This window comes from Eschrichtius robustus, chromosome 18 (assembly GCF_028021215.1).
Source record: "Eschrichtius robustus isolate mEscRob2 chromosome 18, mEscRob2.pri, whole genome shotgun sequence".
Taxonomy (NCBI): Eukaryota; Metazoa; Chordata; class Mammalia; order Artiodactyla; family Eschrichtiidae; genus Eschrichtius; species Eschrichtius robustus.
This window is the reverse complement of record NC_090841.1, coordinates 17,029,011-17,047,346: the sequence shown is the minus strand read 5'-3', so window position 1 is coordinate 17,047,346 and position 18,336 is coordinate 17,029,011. Positions and strand designations below refer to the sequence as shown.

The 18,336-nt window shown below is 34.0% G+C and overlaps 1 protein-coding gene across 3 annotated transcripts in view; it reads right to left on the bottom strand.

Moving 5' to 3' along the window:
* INTS6 (integrator complex subunit 6) overlaps positions 1-18,336 on the bottom strand; it is a 109,435-nt gene that overhangs the window by 27,992 nt on the left and 63,107 nt on the right. For all 3 annotated transcript variants that reach the window (XR_011071000.1, XR_011070999.1, XM_068526643.1), the window contains exons 6-15: positions 16,742-16,867; positions 15,160-15,314; positions 11,123-11,275; positions 10,101-10,233; positions 9,076-9,170; positions 7,166-7,276; positions 5,910-6,125; positions 3,765-3,891; positions 2,778-2,920; positions 2,329-2,560 (exon numbers count right to left, since the gene is read on the bottom strand). Coding sequence is in view for 1 of the 3 variants with exons in the window: in XM_068526643.1 (XP_068382744.1) it covers positions 2,329-2,560; positions 2,778-2,920; positions 3,765-3,891; positions 5,910-6,125; positions 7,166-7,276; positions 9,076-9,170; positions 10,101-10,233; positions 11,123-11,275; positions 15,160-15,314; positions 16,742-16,867 (1,491 nt within the window). In the remaining 2 variants the exon portion in view is untranslated. The remainder of the gene's footprint in view (positions 1-2,328; positions 2,561-2,777; positions 2,921-3,764; positions 3,892-5,909; positions 6,126-7,165; positions 7,277-9,075; positions 9,171-10,100; positions 10,234-11,122; positions 11,276-15,159; positions 15,315-16,741; positions 16,868-18,336) is intronic.

Below are 18,336 nucleotides of genomic sequence, written 5' to 3'. Positions count from 1 at the left end.
CAGTAGTACACATCACCTCCAACTTCAGAGGAAAGCAAAAGCAGAAAGAAGGTGAACTTCCTCGACTTCCCACCATTAAACTTGTGCCCACTACACCCATTCGGCTTTAATAGAAGAAGCGTTCTTCATGTGGGCTCTGGACCATTCATTCCCTTTTGCCTTCTCAGTGATTTTGTGATTATACTTTCTCTCATCTTTATTTTCAGCTGTTCCCTCTCTATTGGCTCCATCGCACCAGCATTTAAATATATTCAACTCTGTCATCTTAAAGACCTACAGAACTATTCCAATCCTCTCAAATGACTTGTTTAAGAAGTATTTGAGACCACCAACCACTCAATTCTCTTTCCATTTAGCTTCCATAACACTAAATTATTCTCTATTTTCTCCTCTTTCTTGGATTCTTCCTTCCTTCTCAATCTCCTCTTCTGAACCTTATTTCTCCTCTTAACTTTGGTACTTTCAAAGTTCTGCTCTAGGCTTTTTCTTGTTTCCCTTGGTTACTCCAGTGGGGCTTAAGGCTGCCTCCCATACCGATCTCTCTAGCCCAGTCCTCTTCTTGTAAGTTCCAAACTCAATGATCCATCTTCTAACTTAGGAAATCCACTTGGCTATCTAACAGACACTTCTAAACTAAACTCATTCAACCTCTCTTCTTCCACTCCACCCCTGACACACTGAAATACCCAGGGTCTATCAACTCCTCCCTTGCCCTGTCTCCATCATCCAACCAGTCATCACCAAGTCCTTTGCTGATATATCCAAGTAGTTCTCCAATACAGGCTCTTCTCACAGCCACACTCCCAGGTAACCACTAGCTCCTCCCTGTGCTCCCTAACTGGTTTCTGTGCAACCGTAACAACTATTTAACGCGTCAAATACCCGGTCACTGTCCACACTCTCCCATTACCTTATATAGTTTCTGTTTGTGGAAAGTTTGATTTTCTTTGATTCAGGGTCCAAATCAGACCTGGACATTGCAATTGATTTACATGTCTTTTAACTATCTTTTAATCTATAAAATCCTTCTGTACCTCTTTTTTTCTATGCATTTTTTTTTTCTGGAAAAATACACACACCAGATTCTTTGTCCTATACAGTTTCGCACAATCTGGATTTTGCTAATTTTATCCCTGTTTTGTTGTTTAACATGTTTCTATGTCCCTTATATTTCCTAAAAATTGGTAGTTAGACAGAGAGGCTTGGTCAGAATGATGCTCAGTATTTTTTTGGGGGGTGGGGTGGGGCGGTGGGCAGGACTACCTCAAAAGTAGTACTGTGTAATTCCATCAGGAGGTATCATACTTGGTTTCTCCCCAGTTAAGATGTCATTAGCCATGAATGATCACTACCTACAATTAATGAATCCATTAATTAAGGGTTCCCTACATCAATTCTCATTCTTCCCTAATAATATTCCACACAGTAAAGTCAGCCTGGTCTTTATAAAACGCTAATCAGATCAGATCACTACCTCTTTAAAACCTTTCAGTGGATTCTCATTGTCCTTCGAATAAAGTCTAGAATCTTTTTTTTTTTTTTGATAGAATCTTTATAATGGCTTCCAAGACCCTCTATGATCTAGACTCTGCATGTGTATTTTTCAGTTCTCACTTTGCCTCATTCCCAACAACCCTTGCTATAACCAGCATTCTTTCAGTTCCCTTAATGCCCTGCTCTTTACTGTATGCCTCTGCACATACCCTTCTTAGACTACTACTGAGGCACAGGCAAATGCATAGCTTTAGTTTACTAATTCCCATTCATCCTTCAAGTACTGGCGTAAACAGAACTTCCTCAGTAAAGTGCCTTGACCCCACGGACTAAGCTAAATCCTCTTGCCAAATACTTCCACAACACACTTGACTTCCCTTTTGTAACATTCATCACACTTCTAATGAAATGTTCAATGACTTTCTTTCCTCACTCATTATAAATAAAGGCAGAGATCACTATTGTCTTGTTCACTGCTATACCTCAATGCCTAGCACTGTCTAAATTAGCATATCATTTAAGAATTAGTTGTTGAATTAAACTGAAATTGAAAACCATCTTTCTGTGGGTGTTGATAATGCCCCTTTAAAAACTGTTATTTTTAAATACTTAAGATTTGCAAATGATATTTCAAATCATGATAGCTATTAAGCATAATGAATATATGAAATGTTCATTAAAAAGACATAAAAATGATTACATGCTAATTTAGAGTAAACAAATATCTTCTCTAGACACTCTTGGACCTTATCAATTTTTTCTATAATATATTACAAAAATCTTTCCCATGAAGAACCAAAGAGCAGCAAATAACATTTAAAGAAAAACTCTTACTTTTATGAAGAGGAAGGGGTTTAAGAAGATCTGGCTGTGCTTGAGTCATAGGTACAGGTGGTCCTTTTCCTCCAATATGATTGTTCACAACTGGATTCTGTTGTCTGCCTCTTAGTAGTGGAGACATACAGCGACGTCTTTTAGGGATGCCTTGCATATTTGGTTCTCCAGGTCGTTTATGTTTATTTTGAGGTCCAGCCACAAATTCATCTGCCTCATCTATCATCATACCCTATAACAAAAAAGAATATAATTTCCCTAGCTTTACATACAGTTTTTAATCGCACAACTAATTCCAATTCCCATTAAAATAACTATATTTTAACTGTTGACATTTATTAGGTATTCTACCAAGAAAATAGCTTCAGCTTTCTTTAATTAAATTAAGAACTGCTCTCTCCACAGTGCCTACCGCAAATAAATTATATAATGGAACATTTCAAATTTACCTTTTTATCCAGCTTAAAGGGGTTGCCAAATGTATGCAACCTTCGAGGCTGATCAGGATCAAGTTCTCTTAGTGGAGAAGGTACTTGCTTGAGGTATTCCTGGTAATTCCCCATTTGTGCTATAGGAACACTGTGCACTTGATCTTTTCAAACAGAATAGAGCAAAAACAAAAGTTAACCTCACTAAAACTACCTTCCAACTAGTTATCAAATAATGTCTTCTTATGTATGAATGCTCTCTGGTTTATTCTAGTCAATCTTTCCTTACCACATATTATAAATTATTTTGTCACCATTATAAATATTATGACATAAAATCTTGAGATTTTTTTAAAATAAAATTTTAAATACTTGATTTTATCTTCTAAGCAAAGCAAAAATATTGCAGTTAATTTCAGTGTATAGAATAAGCATATGTGTAACCTTTCTATGAAAAGGAAATGTCTCTTCTACTCTATTCCAAATAAGCAGAATTTAATTAAAGCAGAATTTACAGAAAAGAGATATCACATAGATGACCCTTTTTATATAAAACTATAGTTGAAATGCTTACGTGAGAGTTGGCAAAGGGTTAAGTTCTCATCTGACTTGATTTGTAGTAGGTGCCATGGGTACAGTTGAAGGAAATACCAGAATATGACATATATTGGCCATCCAGAGTTAAACTAGTTAAACTACCAGATACTAGTAGATCACAAGAAAATAATTTTGTTTGTGCGTGTGCCTGTATATGTGAATGTATGAAGAAAGCCAAAAAGGAAACTAAGCTGCTAACAAAGGTCGTTACCTCTGGGGAATAGAATTTGGGGAAACAGTGATGGTAGGAAGAAGTGTAGAGAATCAGGGATGACTCACTTTTTACTTCATTCAATGAGAATGTAATACTACTGTCATAATTCTTTAAAAGTTACAATAACACTCTACGTATTTCCAATATAAAGAAATAAGTTTACTGAAGAAATACCAACATTAAAACCATGATCTAACCTTCATCCTGTCCTTTAAGAAATCTGCGGGTGCTCTTCAAAAGATTAGATCTCATTCTTGTTAAGTGATCCAAAAGATTCCGTCTTGGTATGTCATATGCATTTCTAAATGTCTGTGGCTTCAAATCCTGTTAAAAAAGATTTAAAGACAAGATTTATTTTCAAACATAGAAATAAGAGACTAAAATCTCTAGCCTGCAGCATAGCTTTGAAAATAAGATACACAAGTTAACTAACTAGCTTAAAAAAATAAAGAGCTATGATGCAATCTTACTGTACTGTTTTAATAACCAAAAGATAAAAATTTGGTAGTGAGGCTCAACCAAATAATCTCAAACTCATATCTGTCCAACATTTTATTACATATTCTGGCTAAGAGAAGCAAATAAAAGCTTTGATGTATAATTTACATACCATAAAACTACCCATTTTACATAAACAGTTTGATGAGTGTTCATAAATGTATAGTTGTGAAACCACCACTACGATCCAGTTTTAGAATATCTCCATCATCCCAGAAAGTTCCTTGTGCCCATTTGTAGTCAGTCTCTATTCCTAACCCCAAGCAACCACTAATCTACTTTCCTTCTCTCTACATTCCTTTTTATAAACGGAATCTTGCAATATGCAATCTTTTCTATCTGGCTTCTTTCACTGAGCATGTTTTTGAGATTCAACCATGTTGTTCTTGTATTGGTGTCTATTCCTTTTTACTGTCTTTTCCTTTTTACATGGATATACCATATCTCTATCCATTCACCAGTTGATGAACACTTGGACTATTTTCAGTTTGGGGCTATTACTAATGTTGCTATGAACATTTGCATACAAAGCCTTTATATACACATATTTTCATTTATCTCGGTAGATACCTACAAGCAGAACTGTTGGTATACAGCAATATTTGCCTTTCCTAAGAAACTGCAAACTATTTTCCATCAATAATGTATAAGAGTTCCAGTTCTAGTGGGCATAAAGTGGGATCTCATTATGGTTTTAATTTGCATTTCCCCAGTGGCTAATAATGTTGAACGTCTTTTTATGTGCCTGTTCAAGTTTGTATATGAGCTGTCTGGTGAGCTGTCAGTCCAAATATTCTGTCTATTTTTTTTAATTGGATGTTTGTCTTTTTATTATTGAGTTCTATGAGTTCCTTATATATTTTGAAACAAGTTCTTTATTCAATACATGCTTTTCTCCCAGGCTGTAGCTTGCCTGGGAGAAACATCAAAGTTTCTTCTGAAGACAAAAATTTCAATTTTAATGAAGTTCAATTTATCAAGTTTGTGTGTGTGTGTGCTTTGTGTGTTGTATTTTAGAAATCTTCATTGACCCATAATCCAACATCTTAAAGATTTCTTCCTGTTCTGTTGTAGAAGTTTATAGTTTCAGTTCTTACATGTATGACTATGATCACTTCAAGTAATGTGAGGTAAGGGTCAAGTTCATTATTTTGCAAATGGATAGCCAATTGTTCCCACGGTATTGGTTGAAAAGACTGTCTCCTAACCCACTGAGTTATTTTGGCACCTTTGTTAAAAATTAATTGACTCTACATGTGAGGGCCTACTTCTGTTCTACTGACCTATATATTTTTCCTTATGCCAACAACACAACATGTTGATCGCTGTAGCTTTACAGTAACTTTTAAAATTACATAGTGCAAGTCTTCCAGCTTTATTCTTTTCCAAAATTGTTTTAGCTACTCTAGGACCTTTACACTTCCATATAAGTTTTAGAATCAGCCTGTCTGTTTCTACAAAAAGACTACTGGGATGAAGATCTTTTTAATGAGTATTCACAAAGCATTTCAGGATCATGCTGTGTACCCAAGGTTAGCAGTATAAAAGTACCAAACTACAGTGAACTCTACCGTTAGCTATGTAACTTGAGGCAATCTCTAAGCCTGTTTTCTCGTCTATAAAATGAACGGGACGGTTTGCTCTTTGCAGTCCATCCATTCATCCACTCACCATGTACAGTGTTTAACTCTAAAATCTAATGATTCAATAATAATATAATTGATCATTATTCTGCGGAGGTACAGAAGTTCGGACAAACTGAGTATCAGTTAACAGAAAATTTGCCATATTCAATAATATAACAGACTATAACTATATCAGTACTAAATTCACATAACCATTACCTTATTGAGTAAAGCAACTTGGAACCCAGTGTATTCTTTCATATTAAGGTCTAGCAGTCTGTGAGGAACATCCTCTGAAATTCCCTGGAGCAGCTGTTGAAAATCTTTCCTATAGGCCATTGATAAACCATGTGATCTGCTTCGGACTTTAATTCCAGTTTCCTGTACTACTTTTTTGCCTACAGAACTGATGACTCGATCAGATTCTATTTTCGCCTAAAGCAAAAAAAACACAAAAGTTGTCTTGACATAATCTGAAGTGGTAAATTAAATGCTAATAGTTTTGGTCTTCCATAAATTAAGTATTTATTATATTTAAAAAGTACATAAGAAATTAAAAACTCTACTTAAGTAGAGAAGTTTATGTCAAGTCCTTGGTAAACTGAACATAGTTTAAACAATAATGTCTTATGATTTTAAATCATCACAATTCTTACCTTTTGGAGCAGGGTACACAAACACAACTTCAATTTATTTTATTTATTAAATACCCACTACACCTAAACCATGAAATGTAAATGTACCCTAAATAAGAATATATATTTCCAATTCAGAGGTGAAATAAAATTAGAAAAAATAATCTCATCAATATTTACTTAAAGACACTATTACTAGCACATAACTAAATGTTCATAGATATGGCAAACACTGATGAAGTTTTTCACTGGAAAGCAAACAGCAATATTCTGACTCTTTCCAACCTACATTTCAATTAGCACTTGAAGTAGAGATGGCAGAAGTACTGGAAAAATTGTGTTTTATACAATTTTAATAACTTGGCAGTCAAAGTGTATACTGCTTGACTACTATAGTATCTATTAACGTGATTTATGCCCAAAATGACAAAATTCAGTATTTTTACAAATATTTCAAAAGAAACTCCCATTTTGAAAGAAAAAGCTATAGGTTTAAAACATAAAGCAAAAGAAACTGACTTTTTTGTCTAAGAAAAACAACTTTCTAACATAAATTTCCCAAAAGAAAACAGAGAATGTTCACATACAGGAAGGCTAGGACCACATTAATAAAGCCATTTTCACAAACTAGGAATTAATTGCTTGAAATTATCATTTCAAAACATAGCATACCATGTACTTGAGACAGAATTATGTTAATATATGATATATGTGGTTTTAAAATGTAATACATTAATATGATGGAATTCTATTAGAATCATCAAGAACTAACATCTGGCCTATTGACCACCTTAGCCAAAACCATTCAAAATACTTAATGGCTCTATTTCTTAACATTACCTGCTGACTCAATTTTTTGAGGTATGAAATGACACTGTAACTAAGTCCATATTCCATACTGTCTGCTATTAGGTTAGGTGCTCCCATCATTCTAACAGCTTTCTTCAAAGGCTATAGGAAAAAAGAAAATACCACTCAATCCTGAGCTTGTCAAAAACTTATAGCTATATGTATTGTCAATTTTGAAAATTTCACCTCCCAAAATGTCTCCTTTTCTTCAATAGGAGTCACATAATCATATTTGTACTTCATTAAAATGTTTGTCAGTGGTATGAAAGGCAGTTTGAAATACTAAACGAGGATTAGAGGCTATAGTAACAACACCCAGAGCAAGAATGGGTGAAGCCCTGGACTTCTTAGCATCATTGGAGACACTAAGTTTGGAAGAAGAGGGCAGGAGACACATTGCAGAGGTTGATTTGATAGAACTTGGGTAGTAAGTAGAAAGAGGAGTCAAGGAAAACAGAAGATTTCTACCTTGGGTAACTGGAAGGGTTGTGGCTCGACCCCTCACTAGCTTTGTGACCCTGCACCAGGTAATATAACCCCTTTGTGCCTTAAGTTTCTCATTTGTAAAATGATAATAGTAGTATCTACCTCATAAGGTTGTCATGGGATTAAATGAATTAATACATGAAAATACATCTGGCACACAGTAAGCATTCAGTAGGTATTAATCATTACTACTATTATCATTAGCTGAGCTGAAAAAACAGAAACAAGCTCTGAAGGAAAAATGAGGAGGCAAAAATCATCGAATATTTACTATGGATGTGATATAGTGATTTTCAGTTGTAAGGACTAATTGAGAACCACTTTGTGCAAGGAAAAATATCACTAGCAGGACTGTCTAGCCCATGTGAATGGGACAGAGTCAGAAGAAGGATGATAAACACCCAATGACATACTAGAAAGTGCATAAAAGCACTGGTGTCAAACTGGAATCAAATCCCAGATCTGATACTTAATATCCATGTGGCTTTGGCTAAATCCTCCCAGTTGCTATGAAACATATGAGTCAAACATATGCAAAGTTCATATTCAAGTGTTTCTTCCTTTTCCCTCTCTTACATAGCAGGCACTATGTGCTAGACACACACAACTTTTCTCTTACAACTATAACATATGATTTTCAAAGCTCAAGAAATCAGTGTTCTTATTAGGGACCATTTAGAAAGATTAGTTACAGTCAAATACTGTAACATTCCTGCAGTAAAAGCAGAAGTAATGTTTTAAAGTGCTTTTAGTGTAGGTCTTTTTGTTAAGAAGCTACTTTTCATAAAATAAATAAAGTAGTATATTTAATAATATATGCATTATTGGTCCTATCTATTATGATACACTAGGTTTTAAGTAATATTTCTGGAGATTTAGGGAATAATGCAACACAAACCTTTTTTTGTACCCTTAAAGGGAAATAATTATAACACTGCAATTTAAAAAGGTAGTATAACAATTGAGGTTAAAAGCTTAAATTCTAAAGCCAGGCTGCTTGGGATTGAATTCCTGACCCCCAAATATTAGCTATGTAGCCTTGGATGAATTATTTAATCTTTTAGTGCCTCAGTTTCCTCATCTGTGAAATAAGAACAGTGATTTCTGCCTCGTAGGGTTACCATATAAATTAAATGAGGTTAATACATGTAAAGTGCTTAGGATAGAACCAGGCCTGGGTAAGCATTATATATATATATATTTTTTTTTTTTCTCATTATCATCATCATCATCATTATTCTGCAAATCACTGAAACATTTCTTTCCCATTACATTTATATGGGTCATTTGTACACTCAATTTTCATGACATTTATTTTATAACAGCAATAAATAAAAGTTTTAATACCTATAGTAAACTATAAGCATAATATAAAATTTTATAACAAGTTCTATTTTTAACAATAATATTCTTACCCCAAGATAGTAGGGAGGCATTGTCTTCAAATAACTTTCAAATGACTGTCTCCATTTCAATGTTGGTTTTGCCTTATGTACTTTAAACAAGTCATCTATAAATTTACAATGTGAACAAACTATCATCATTCATTGTTTTCACACATGAAAATCAAGTCAAATAAGTTTCATTTTTAAAGTCTGCTTTCTTATTTCTATAAGAGAGAGAGGAACATCTGACCTATATTTTTAACAAAATTAAAGGTGGTAAAATTTTTGGTTCTGGCATTTTTGAGTAGTAATACCACTTTAAAAATAAAAAGGTGCCAATTATGGTCTAAAATTAAATGTAATAATAAAGGTAGAACCAGGAAATACACAAGGAAAATCTAGATATGAAACAGATTTAAAGACAGAAACAAAGTATGCATGATGTTTTCTATAAAATATACCTACTAATATTTTGTCTGTAACCTTTAAATCTGATGCAGTTCCATGAAGGGAAAGATGTCTTCTCCAACAGTACCCCTCAAAAAATTATAGCCAAATGGTCCCCAGAAACCAACTTTAGGCTTATCATATTATTTTAGAACAAATTCATCATTTAAAAAAATTTGCCAAATGAAAATTAAAAGTATAGATAAATCCTTAGAGAATACTCAGATCTTGTAAATATGATATGCTTCTACAAAATGTCTAATTATTTACCAAATACAAAGCCTGCATTACTAATTCTAACTATGTAAGAAATCTAACTGCAAAAAACTTAGAGAATACTTAATTTAGAAACTTAAAATATAATATCTTCAATAGTTTGCAGAATCAAAGGTAGTTTGACACTGACTTTCAATTTACCAGAAACATGCACAGGTTGCTATAACACAACCTTATACAGCTTCAGTATTTTAGAGTATTAAAAAAAAAAAATCTTCATTAATTTCCAGAAGACAAGAAAACTTAGAAAGGGAGGGATGTTCCCAAAGTTTGTTTTTAGGAAAAATCTGTACGTATGCTAAGCCACAGAGAATGTGATGAGAATAACTTACCTAAAAGGGGGAGGAGGACTGGGTAATTGTAAGGCATCACAAATAAGTTGACACAGTTCAGTGCTGTACTGGCTTTCAAGTAACCAAAGGGATGGCCAAGTTCGCTATATTTTGCACTATTGCTCACATACACCTGTTAAAAAGGAGTCGTTAAAACTTCACATTTAATAACCTTTACAGAATGTTATATAAACCACGGATTCAATTTAACTTTTTAAGAAACATCAGATTAAATTTTTAGAGATTCTCATACTGAGTGAAGTAAGTCAGACAGAAAAACAAGTATCATATGATATTGCTTATATGTAGAATCTAAAAAAAGGCTACAAATGAACTTATCTACAAAACAGAAATAGAGTTACAGATGTAAAAAATAAAACTTATGGTGTGGGGAGTGGGGAGGGATAAATTGGGAGACTGGGATTGACACATACACACTGCTATACATAAAACAGATAACTAATAAGGACCTGCTGTATAGCACAGGGAACTCTACTCAGTACTCTGTAATGGCACATATGGGAAAAGAATCTAAAAAAGAGTGGATAGGGCTTCCCTGGTGGCACAGTGGTTGGGAGTCCACCTGCCAATGCAGGGGACACGGGTTCGAGCCCTGGTCGGGGAAGATCCCACATGCCGCGGAGCAACTGAGCCCATGCGCCACAGCTACTGAGCATGTGCTCTGGAGCCCGCGAGCCACAACTACTGAGCCTGCGTGCCACAACTACTGAAGCCCACACGCCTAGAGCCCGTGCTCCACAACAAGAGAAGCCACCGCAATGAGAAGCCCGTGCACAGCAACGAAGAGTAGCCCCTACTAACTGCAACTAGAGAAAGCCCGTGCGCAGCAACAAAGACCCAGTGCAGCAAAAAAAAAAAAAAAAGAGTGGATATATGTATATGTATAACTGATTCACTTTGCTGTACACCTGAAACTAACACAACATTGTAAATCAATTATACTCTCAATAAAACTTAAATAAATAAATAAAATTTTAAATCGCTATAGTCGTTCAGCTCACCTGCCAACAGGTTTGAGGAGATTTTCTTTCCAGGATAAATTGAGTCAGCGGTGAAGGTTCCAACTCATATTTGTCAAAAGGCAATTTGTCAATAACCATCGGTTCACAGTCTGTACAGGAAAACTTCACTACAGGATGAGACGTACGAGGTGGCTAGAGGGGAAAGTCTTATTATTACTCTTTCACAAAGTACCAGAAACAAACTCCTTTTTAGTATCCCTCACTACCAAAGTTTACTGTTTCTCAGTTTTGCAAGTGAGAATTTAATTTACTACCAAAAGCACCACTAAGCTGAAAGAAAATACTTAAAAATGTAATGCTTAAATTATATAATATTCACAAGAAAAAAAAACACTTCAAAATCTATACAGAATTAAAATTTTTGTTAAGTCTTAAAATCAAATTTATCAGAAAAATTAAATGCAGAATTTTGGAATTAAATAAGTGCTAATTAATTTTTATATCTAAGAAACAACTAATGTAATAGAAACCTTCGTTAAGTCCTCAGTTGTAGCAATTTAACTACTTGGCTTCCAAACTGATGACACACATTGATCAGTACCAATTTTTGAATATACAATAATATTAGGGCATATATATATTTATACTTGTAAATGATTAATTTATAGGTACATAATAAAATATATACCAAAATAATATTAAAAATAGAAAAGAGTAAACATACATAGAAGTTCTAATGCTTTCCTTCCCTATTCCAGCAGACTGTATTGGTTACCCCTGTGTTAAATACACCCTACTTTGGAGGCCCTGTTGTAGAGCTGCAAAAACCACAATACTTTAAAGGAAAAAAAAAACAAGTTACTCTATTTCCCCCTTAACAGTCTCCTTCCTAAAAATCTCACCAAGTGAAGACTGGTGAAGAAAATATGAGCTATGAAGAAATAATGTGAAATTTCATAGCTATAAAGGACTCCTTTTGGCCTCAGTCACTATCTACATATACTGGTGGCTCCCAAATCCACTGTCGAGGGACCAGATCACTCTCATTTCTCTTATGTATCCAACTACCTACTGTACATAACCTGAATTTTCTATAGGTCCCTCAAATATATTATTACCCAATTCATTATTTCACCCCCAAACCACAAAACCTGTTCTAAAAACCTAGATGTTAGCCTTAATATCTCCCTCTTATCCTCCATACTTAACTGTCACAAAGAATTAGATTAAATGATACCACAAATTCTAAGCCACTTAGCAGAACACATAAACATGGCAGATGCTCACTATTTTAGTTACTGCCCTCTGTCAATGCTAAATTCTCATCTGTCTAAAAATTTACCTTCTATTTCTTACCACTCTAATTCATGCCTTCATCATTTCTCAGACTAGATGAGTACAACTGTTCAGTTTTAATTAGTCTCCCTAATTAGTCAGCCCCCTCCAATCAATCCCATGGCCATGAAAGATAAATATAATCATGTAATTTTCCTAACTCAAATTATTGGGTAAAAATAGCAGCCAACCACCTAAAAATAGGGCCAGATTCTTTTCTTTTAATATTGTTTTACAAAGAGCCTTGACAATACGGTCCCCATCTGCCTTTTAACCACCACACCATGTACACCCTGTGCTCCAGCCATACCAAAACGACTTTCAGTTGCCCAAACAGATCATTATCTTTCATGTCCCGGTGTTTCATATGTTATCACAAGCTGCTTTACTATTTTCTCCCTTGCATAATGCAAACAAACTAAGTTTTGAAGACTGAACTGGCAAGGCAAGTACCAACCTCTAAGAAACTTCTTCCCTGACACAGTCTCACCATGTACCCCAAACACATACGAGGCAGTTAGGCACCACCTCCTCTGGGCTCTGCTCTGCCCACTATGACAGTCAGCACACTGTACTCTATTATGTTTATATGGCTGACCTTCCTATGGAATGGTAAGGTTGCAGAGGGGAAGTACTGTTTTGCTCCTGTGCCTAGCATGTACCTGACACACAGCGTATCGAATGGGTCTGTGAAACTCACCTATTTTTTTGGATGACAATATTGAGATCCAAAAAGAAAAGGGGGGGCATTTATTATTTCATTTAATCCCCAAGATAATCCTATGAGATAGGAGTTATTATCTCTATTTAACAGATGGGAAATTGAGGCTTAGAGAAGATAATTAACCAAAGACACATGGCTAATAACTGGTAGAGCCATGATTCAAATTCAGAACCAGTCTCTAATAAATCACATTTAACTTCAGTATCAATACTTCTTATATGAAATACTATTATTTGTAAAAATTTCATTTCCCCTGAAATATCCTTCAGTTACTAAATTTTGCCAGTTCTTTCTAACATTCTCTCTCTTTTTTTTTTATCATTCTCTCTTCCATCATCTTTTAATTCAAACTCTTATATTAAGTGAACCAAAGCAATAGCCCTCTAGGTAAATAGCTTACCTTCCAGTTCATGTAACAAACACCAGATTAATTTTCCTAAAGGAACACTCTGTTAAAAGTGTCTTCAGTTCTATGAACCCTATTAAGAAAAGCTCAAATTCCTTAACTTTGCATGTAAAGTCATGAGCAATTCGGTTTATTTAATAGTACTCTCAATGTCCTACATACATATTATGACCCACCTATCCTCACAGTTACTTTCCATTCCTCTAAATTCACCTTGTTCTTTTTTACTTCCATAGTTTTTTCTCACACAGTTTCCTCCTCCAACTGAAATCCTACCGACACTTCAAAATCCTCTATGGCTTGTAACAATTTGTAATAGACCACTAGAGCAATATTAATAGATAATGCTTGTGATACTGGTTTTGGATTTCTTCCTATTAGGACTTAACAAGTACCATATGTACTACTGTAGGTGTTAAATAAATATAGTAGAATGAATAACCAACAATATAATATTTCATAGTTCTGTAAGAATTTTGAAAGGGCTCTAGAAGAGAGAAAGAAAGTAATATGAAGAAGAGAGTAATAATAAGAATTATTATTAGTAATATAATAAGTAAGTAATAATAAGTAAGTAAGTAATAATAATAAGTAAGAAATAAGTAATAATAAGAAGAGAGAAAGTAATATGACCAAAGAAATTGAGAGCTTCTCTAAAGCCAGACTAAAAAACTATGATGGTTCAATCCAAAAAAGAGAGAAGATACCTCACTGAAATGTATAAAAACTTAATTTCATGTACTACACTAAATCCCTAATGAATAAAGGAAATATCACTTTATAGACCTTGTACAGAATAAAAGTAAAAATTATCCTAAAGAGTTGATATCGGTTTAAAGCATAAAAGGTTTCAAAAAGAGTTCAATTTAATTCATAAATGATAGCTGCATGAAACATTATTAAAGACTGCTTAATGATCTTTGAAATACAACTCTTATCTTCTAAGGGTAACATCAAAAGAACCACTGTCATATCCCATGGCGTCCTCAGTTACTACAAAAAACACTAATCTGAAAAAAGGGTATTAACAAGATTTAATAGATATTTGTATAAATTTACCCTATTATTATAAGAACCATACAGTGAACACTGATAATTCACCAGGATCATTCAACAAGCCTCACTGTTTCTAAAAATAATTCCTATAAACAAGACCAGAAAATCTTTGCTACCTTAAACGTCCAGACTGAAAACACTGACTATAACTAAAACTATGCAAGTCAACATGAATTTCTAAGACTAAGTCCTAAAAGATTGCAGGCAAACCATCAGAATTATTTTCTAAGCCTTCATTTAAACTGTATATTATGTCCCAGAGAGAAATCCTCATGTTACATTAGATTTAGAATCCGAAGAGAAGCTCTTGTTATATCTATGCTTCTGTAACCAGAGGCCAATAATAAAAGCATAAGCATAGTGTTAGATTCTAAAGGAGACAGATGCCTCTTCTCTGTCACTTCCTGATGAACAATACAGCACACTAAAGCAAGTAACAGCGCTTGTCTAATTCCTATACAACAGCCACACCTTTAACTGACAGGAGCACTTAAAACTAGTAGGAAAAGCAGTTAACGGTTACTATTACAAAGTCACAGTCTCTCTGGTACTTACTAGTGTTGGAGAATTCTGATCTGGCCAGAAGGACTCTGGAACAGGCCAGTGACCTATAGGAACCCCAGTTTTAGGATTTGGTCTGACATATATGAGTTTGTGACAGCTATGCCAAGGCTGAGATCCCAAAGGCCTTGATACATCTGGCTGCCCATCTACGGCAAAGAAATCAAAGCAAAGAAAGTATATATCATTAAAGGAAAAACATAAGCAGTTAAATTATATCTACTATTACTTAGTAAAAATGTCTTAATACTTGTTCAATTCTGGATTTTCCTATTTTTCTTAAATGGTAGAATACTATCATGACTAAGGCTTAACATTTAGATTACATCAGAATTCACTAGAGAGTAACATCAGCACATTCCAACTATGAGTTCAATAGGTGAAAGGAGGTCCCACAGCATCTTTTGCTTGTCCAATCAGAATATGTAAAACATACTTTACGGCAGATACTTGTTTAACGAATGACATGTTTTCCCCACTAGATGATAAGGGCAAACACTCAATTTCTTCACCATCATGCTTGGCTTAGTAAATACTAGGTAAGTATTGCTAAATGAATATTTCTTTAAAATCAATCTTTTTAACTAAAGCCTAATAACTAAAATGAAAAGTTAATATGCAAATCCAGATTTGAGGTGCCTACCTTTAATCTAAAACAATTCTAGAAAAAGTAACTCTCTTTAACAGTTCAGTAAACATTTACTTAGTGCCTAACTCTAAGCAAAAGTCCTAAAATAATTTAAAAATAAATATATTCCATGTGTAACAATTCAAATTTTTTTTAAGTTTGTTTTTTTAAACCAGACACAGTATGCGATTTATATAATCTTACCATCTTCTGCTCCTTCCCTATAATCCCTTCTGAGGGTACCACTTTCTCATCTCTATGACCTTTCCCTTCTCCCAAGTACCCACTCTAGTAGATCACCTCTGCCAGTGCCATTAATGACTTTCTAATTCTTGTCATAAGCTACATCATACAAGGCAGAAGGTCCAGATGTAAACTGTCCATTGGTTCTGGTAAAACTCCTTATACCCTCTGGCTAATATAAATAGTTCATGATCACAAAATATTAGCATAAAGCCAGGTGGGGCTCAGCTAGACTTTAAAGGATCAAGCTGAATGGCAAAGGCTGGTTTCTCATTTTGGGAACCACACCAACCATTTGGCTCTGATCAGTCTGATCTTTAGAAAAAATGTAGCTAAGGAATTAAATAAACACTTAGGGTTGAACACTCTTGTGAATTAAGGGACATGGAAGAAGCATATATACTGGAGAGAGTCAGCATTACAATACTAAAAAGGAAATATGCTAATCTGTAAATGTTTAAAAAGGGTTTTGGCGCTTATGGATTTTCAGGCTATGAACAACCAATATAAAAAGGCGATGCTACCAAACCACTAGCATGTTACCTTGACTTTCCTATTTAATCCTCCCTCTTTACCAACAGCTGTTCTGTCATCTTAATAATTTGGCCTTAACATTGACAAGGCCAAATCATAATAATTTTTCAGTTCTAGTTGAACACTTGATAAATCCAGTTTAAAATGTCTATAAGGGAAGTACAATAATACCTTCTACAGGGGAAGGATCTGGTCCTGCTTTCTCAAAGTTTATTACCACTCCACTTTGTACTTTCTGCACCAAGGACTCCAGACACTGATTAAGCATTCTTGGAGAACATACAGAGTATGAACGGCCTGAAATAAAAAGAATAAAGTTGCAAAAATTCCTACTTTTAACAAAAAAGAACCATAGTAGGGCTTTTGACAATAGTGATTAACAAAAGTTCAATGATAAAGTCTGACCTTTTCATTATCTAATAGAAGAATAACAAAACAAAAATAGCTATCTTCAATCAATCAACAATTCCATTTTGTGAGAGTATGTAAATTTTTTTTGTAATTAAAGGTATGTGGAAAATAGAAATCTTTGTGTGAACAAACCACAATGAAAAAAATCATTATATATATACACAATGTATTACATGAAATGAGATTTTAAAATATATATAAATATAAAAAACTATCTCCAACTGTTTTCCAACACAATTTATCTTTATTACACATATACAACATCTGGTAACTAACCCCCAAAAATCTTACTCCTGCTTAACAAAAGTATTATCACTAAAGATTAATGCTAAGGACATAGATGATACTCAATAATTATTTAATTGATCTGCTGGCAGGTACTGCATATTTTAAGTGTTTGCACTTTTATAGATAGTAGCATGTGCTTTTCTGAATTTCATTTGGCTTACATACTTAGAAATTACCTATCTTAAGTGAATTTCCCTCTTGAATATTTTAACCTATAAAATGTTTAGTTCAGAAGCATTAAAATGCTAGTGATTAAGAAAAAATACCAGTGAAAAGACTTCTTAAACAGGGATTTTTCAATAAATATATCTAGACCTGTGCTGTCCCATATTGCAGCCACTGGACACATATGGCTACTGAAAACTTGAAACACAGCTAGTCCAAATTGAGATGTACAGTAACTATAACATACACACCTGATTTTGTAGATGTAATATAAAGATAATGTAAAATATCTGAATAATTTTTAATTACCAATTTCACATTGAAATACTTAGTATATATTGATTCAAATAAATATTATATAAATTAATTTTACCTGTTTCTTTTTAGTTTTTTGGTTTGTTTTTTTTTTTTTTTTTTTTTTTGGCTGCGCCACTCGGCTTGTGGGATCTTAGTTCCCCAACCAGGGACTGAACCAAGTCCCTCGGCAGTGAAAGTGCAGAGTCCTAACCACTGGACCGCCAGGGAATTCCCTATCAGTTTCTTTTTAATGTGACACTATAAAATTTATAATTATATATATAACTTATATTTCTATTATCTGTACTGATCTAGACCAGTGCTAAAAACCATGACAACTAAAAATCTTTAATCAAACATCTTACAAGGTTATTTGCAATAAGCTCAATATGGAAAAGTCCTATTCCTTAAGAAATTCAACCAATTGTTACCAAACACGTTATATTATTATATTTGACATATCAAATTACTCATATCAATTTATACTCAACATGTGATTTGCTAAAGGCTACTCAGAAAAGAGAACATTAGGCAGTAGAGTGATTCAAATCCTCAGAGTCAGCTTAGAATAACAAGTATCATATAACAAATGGCTTACCTGAATA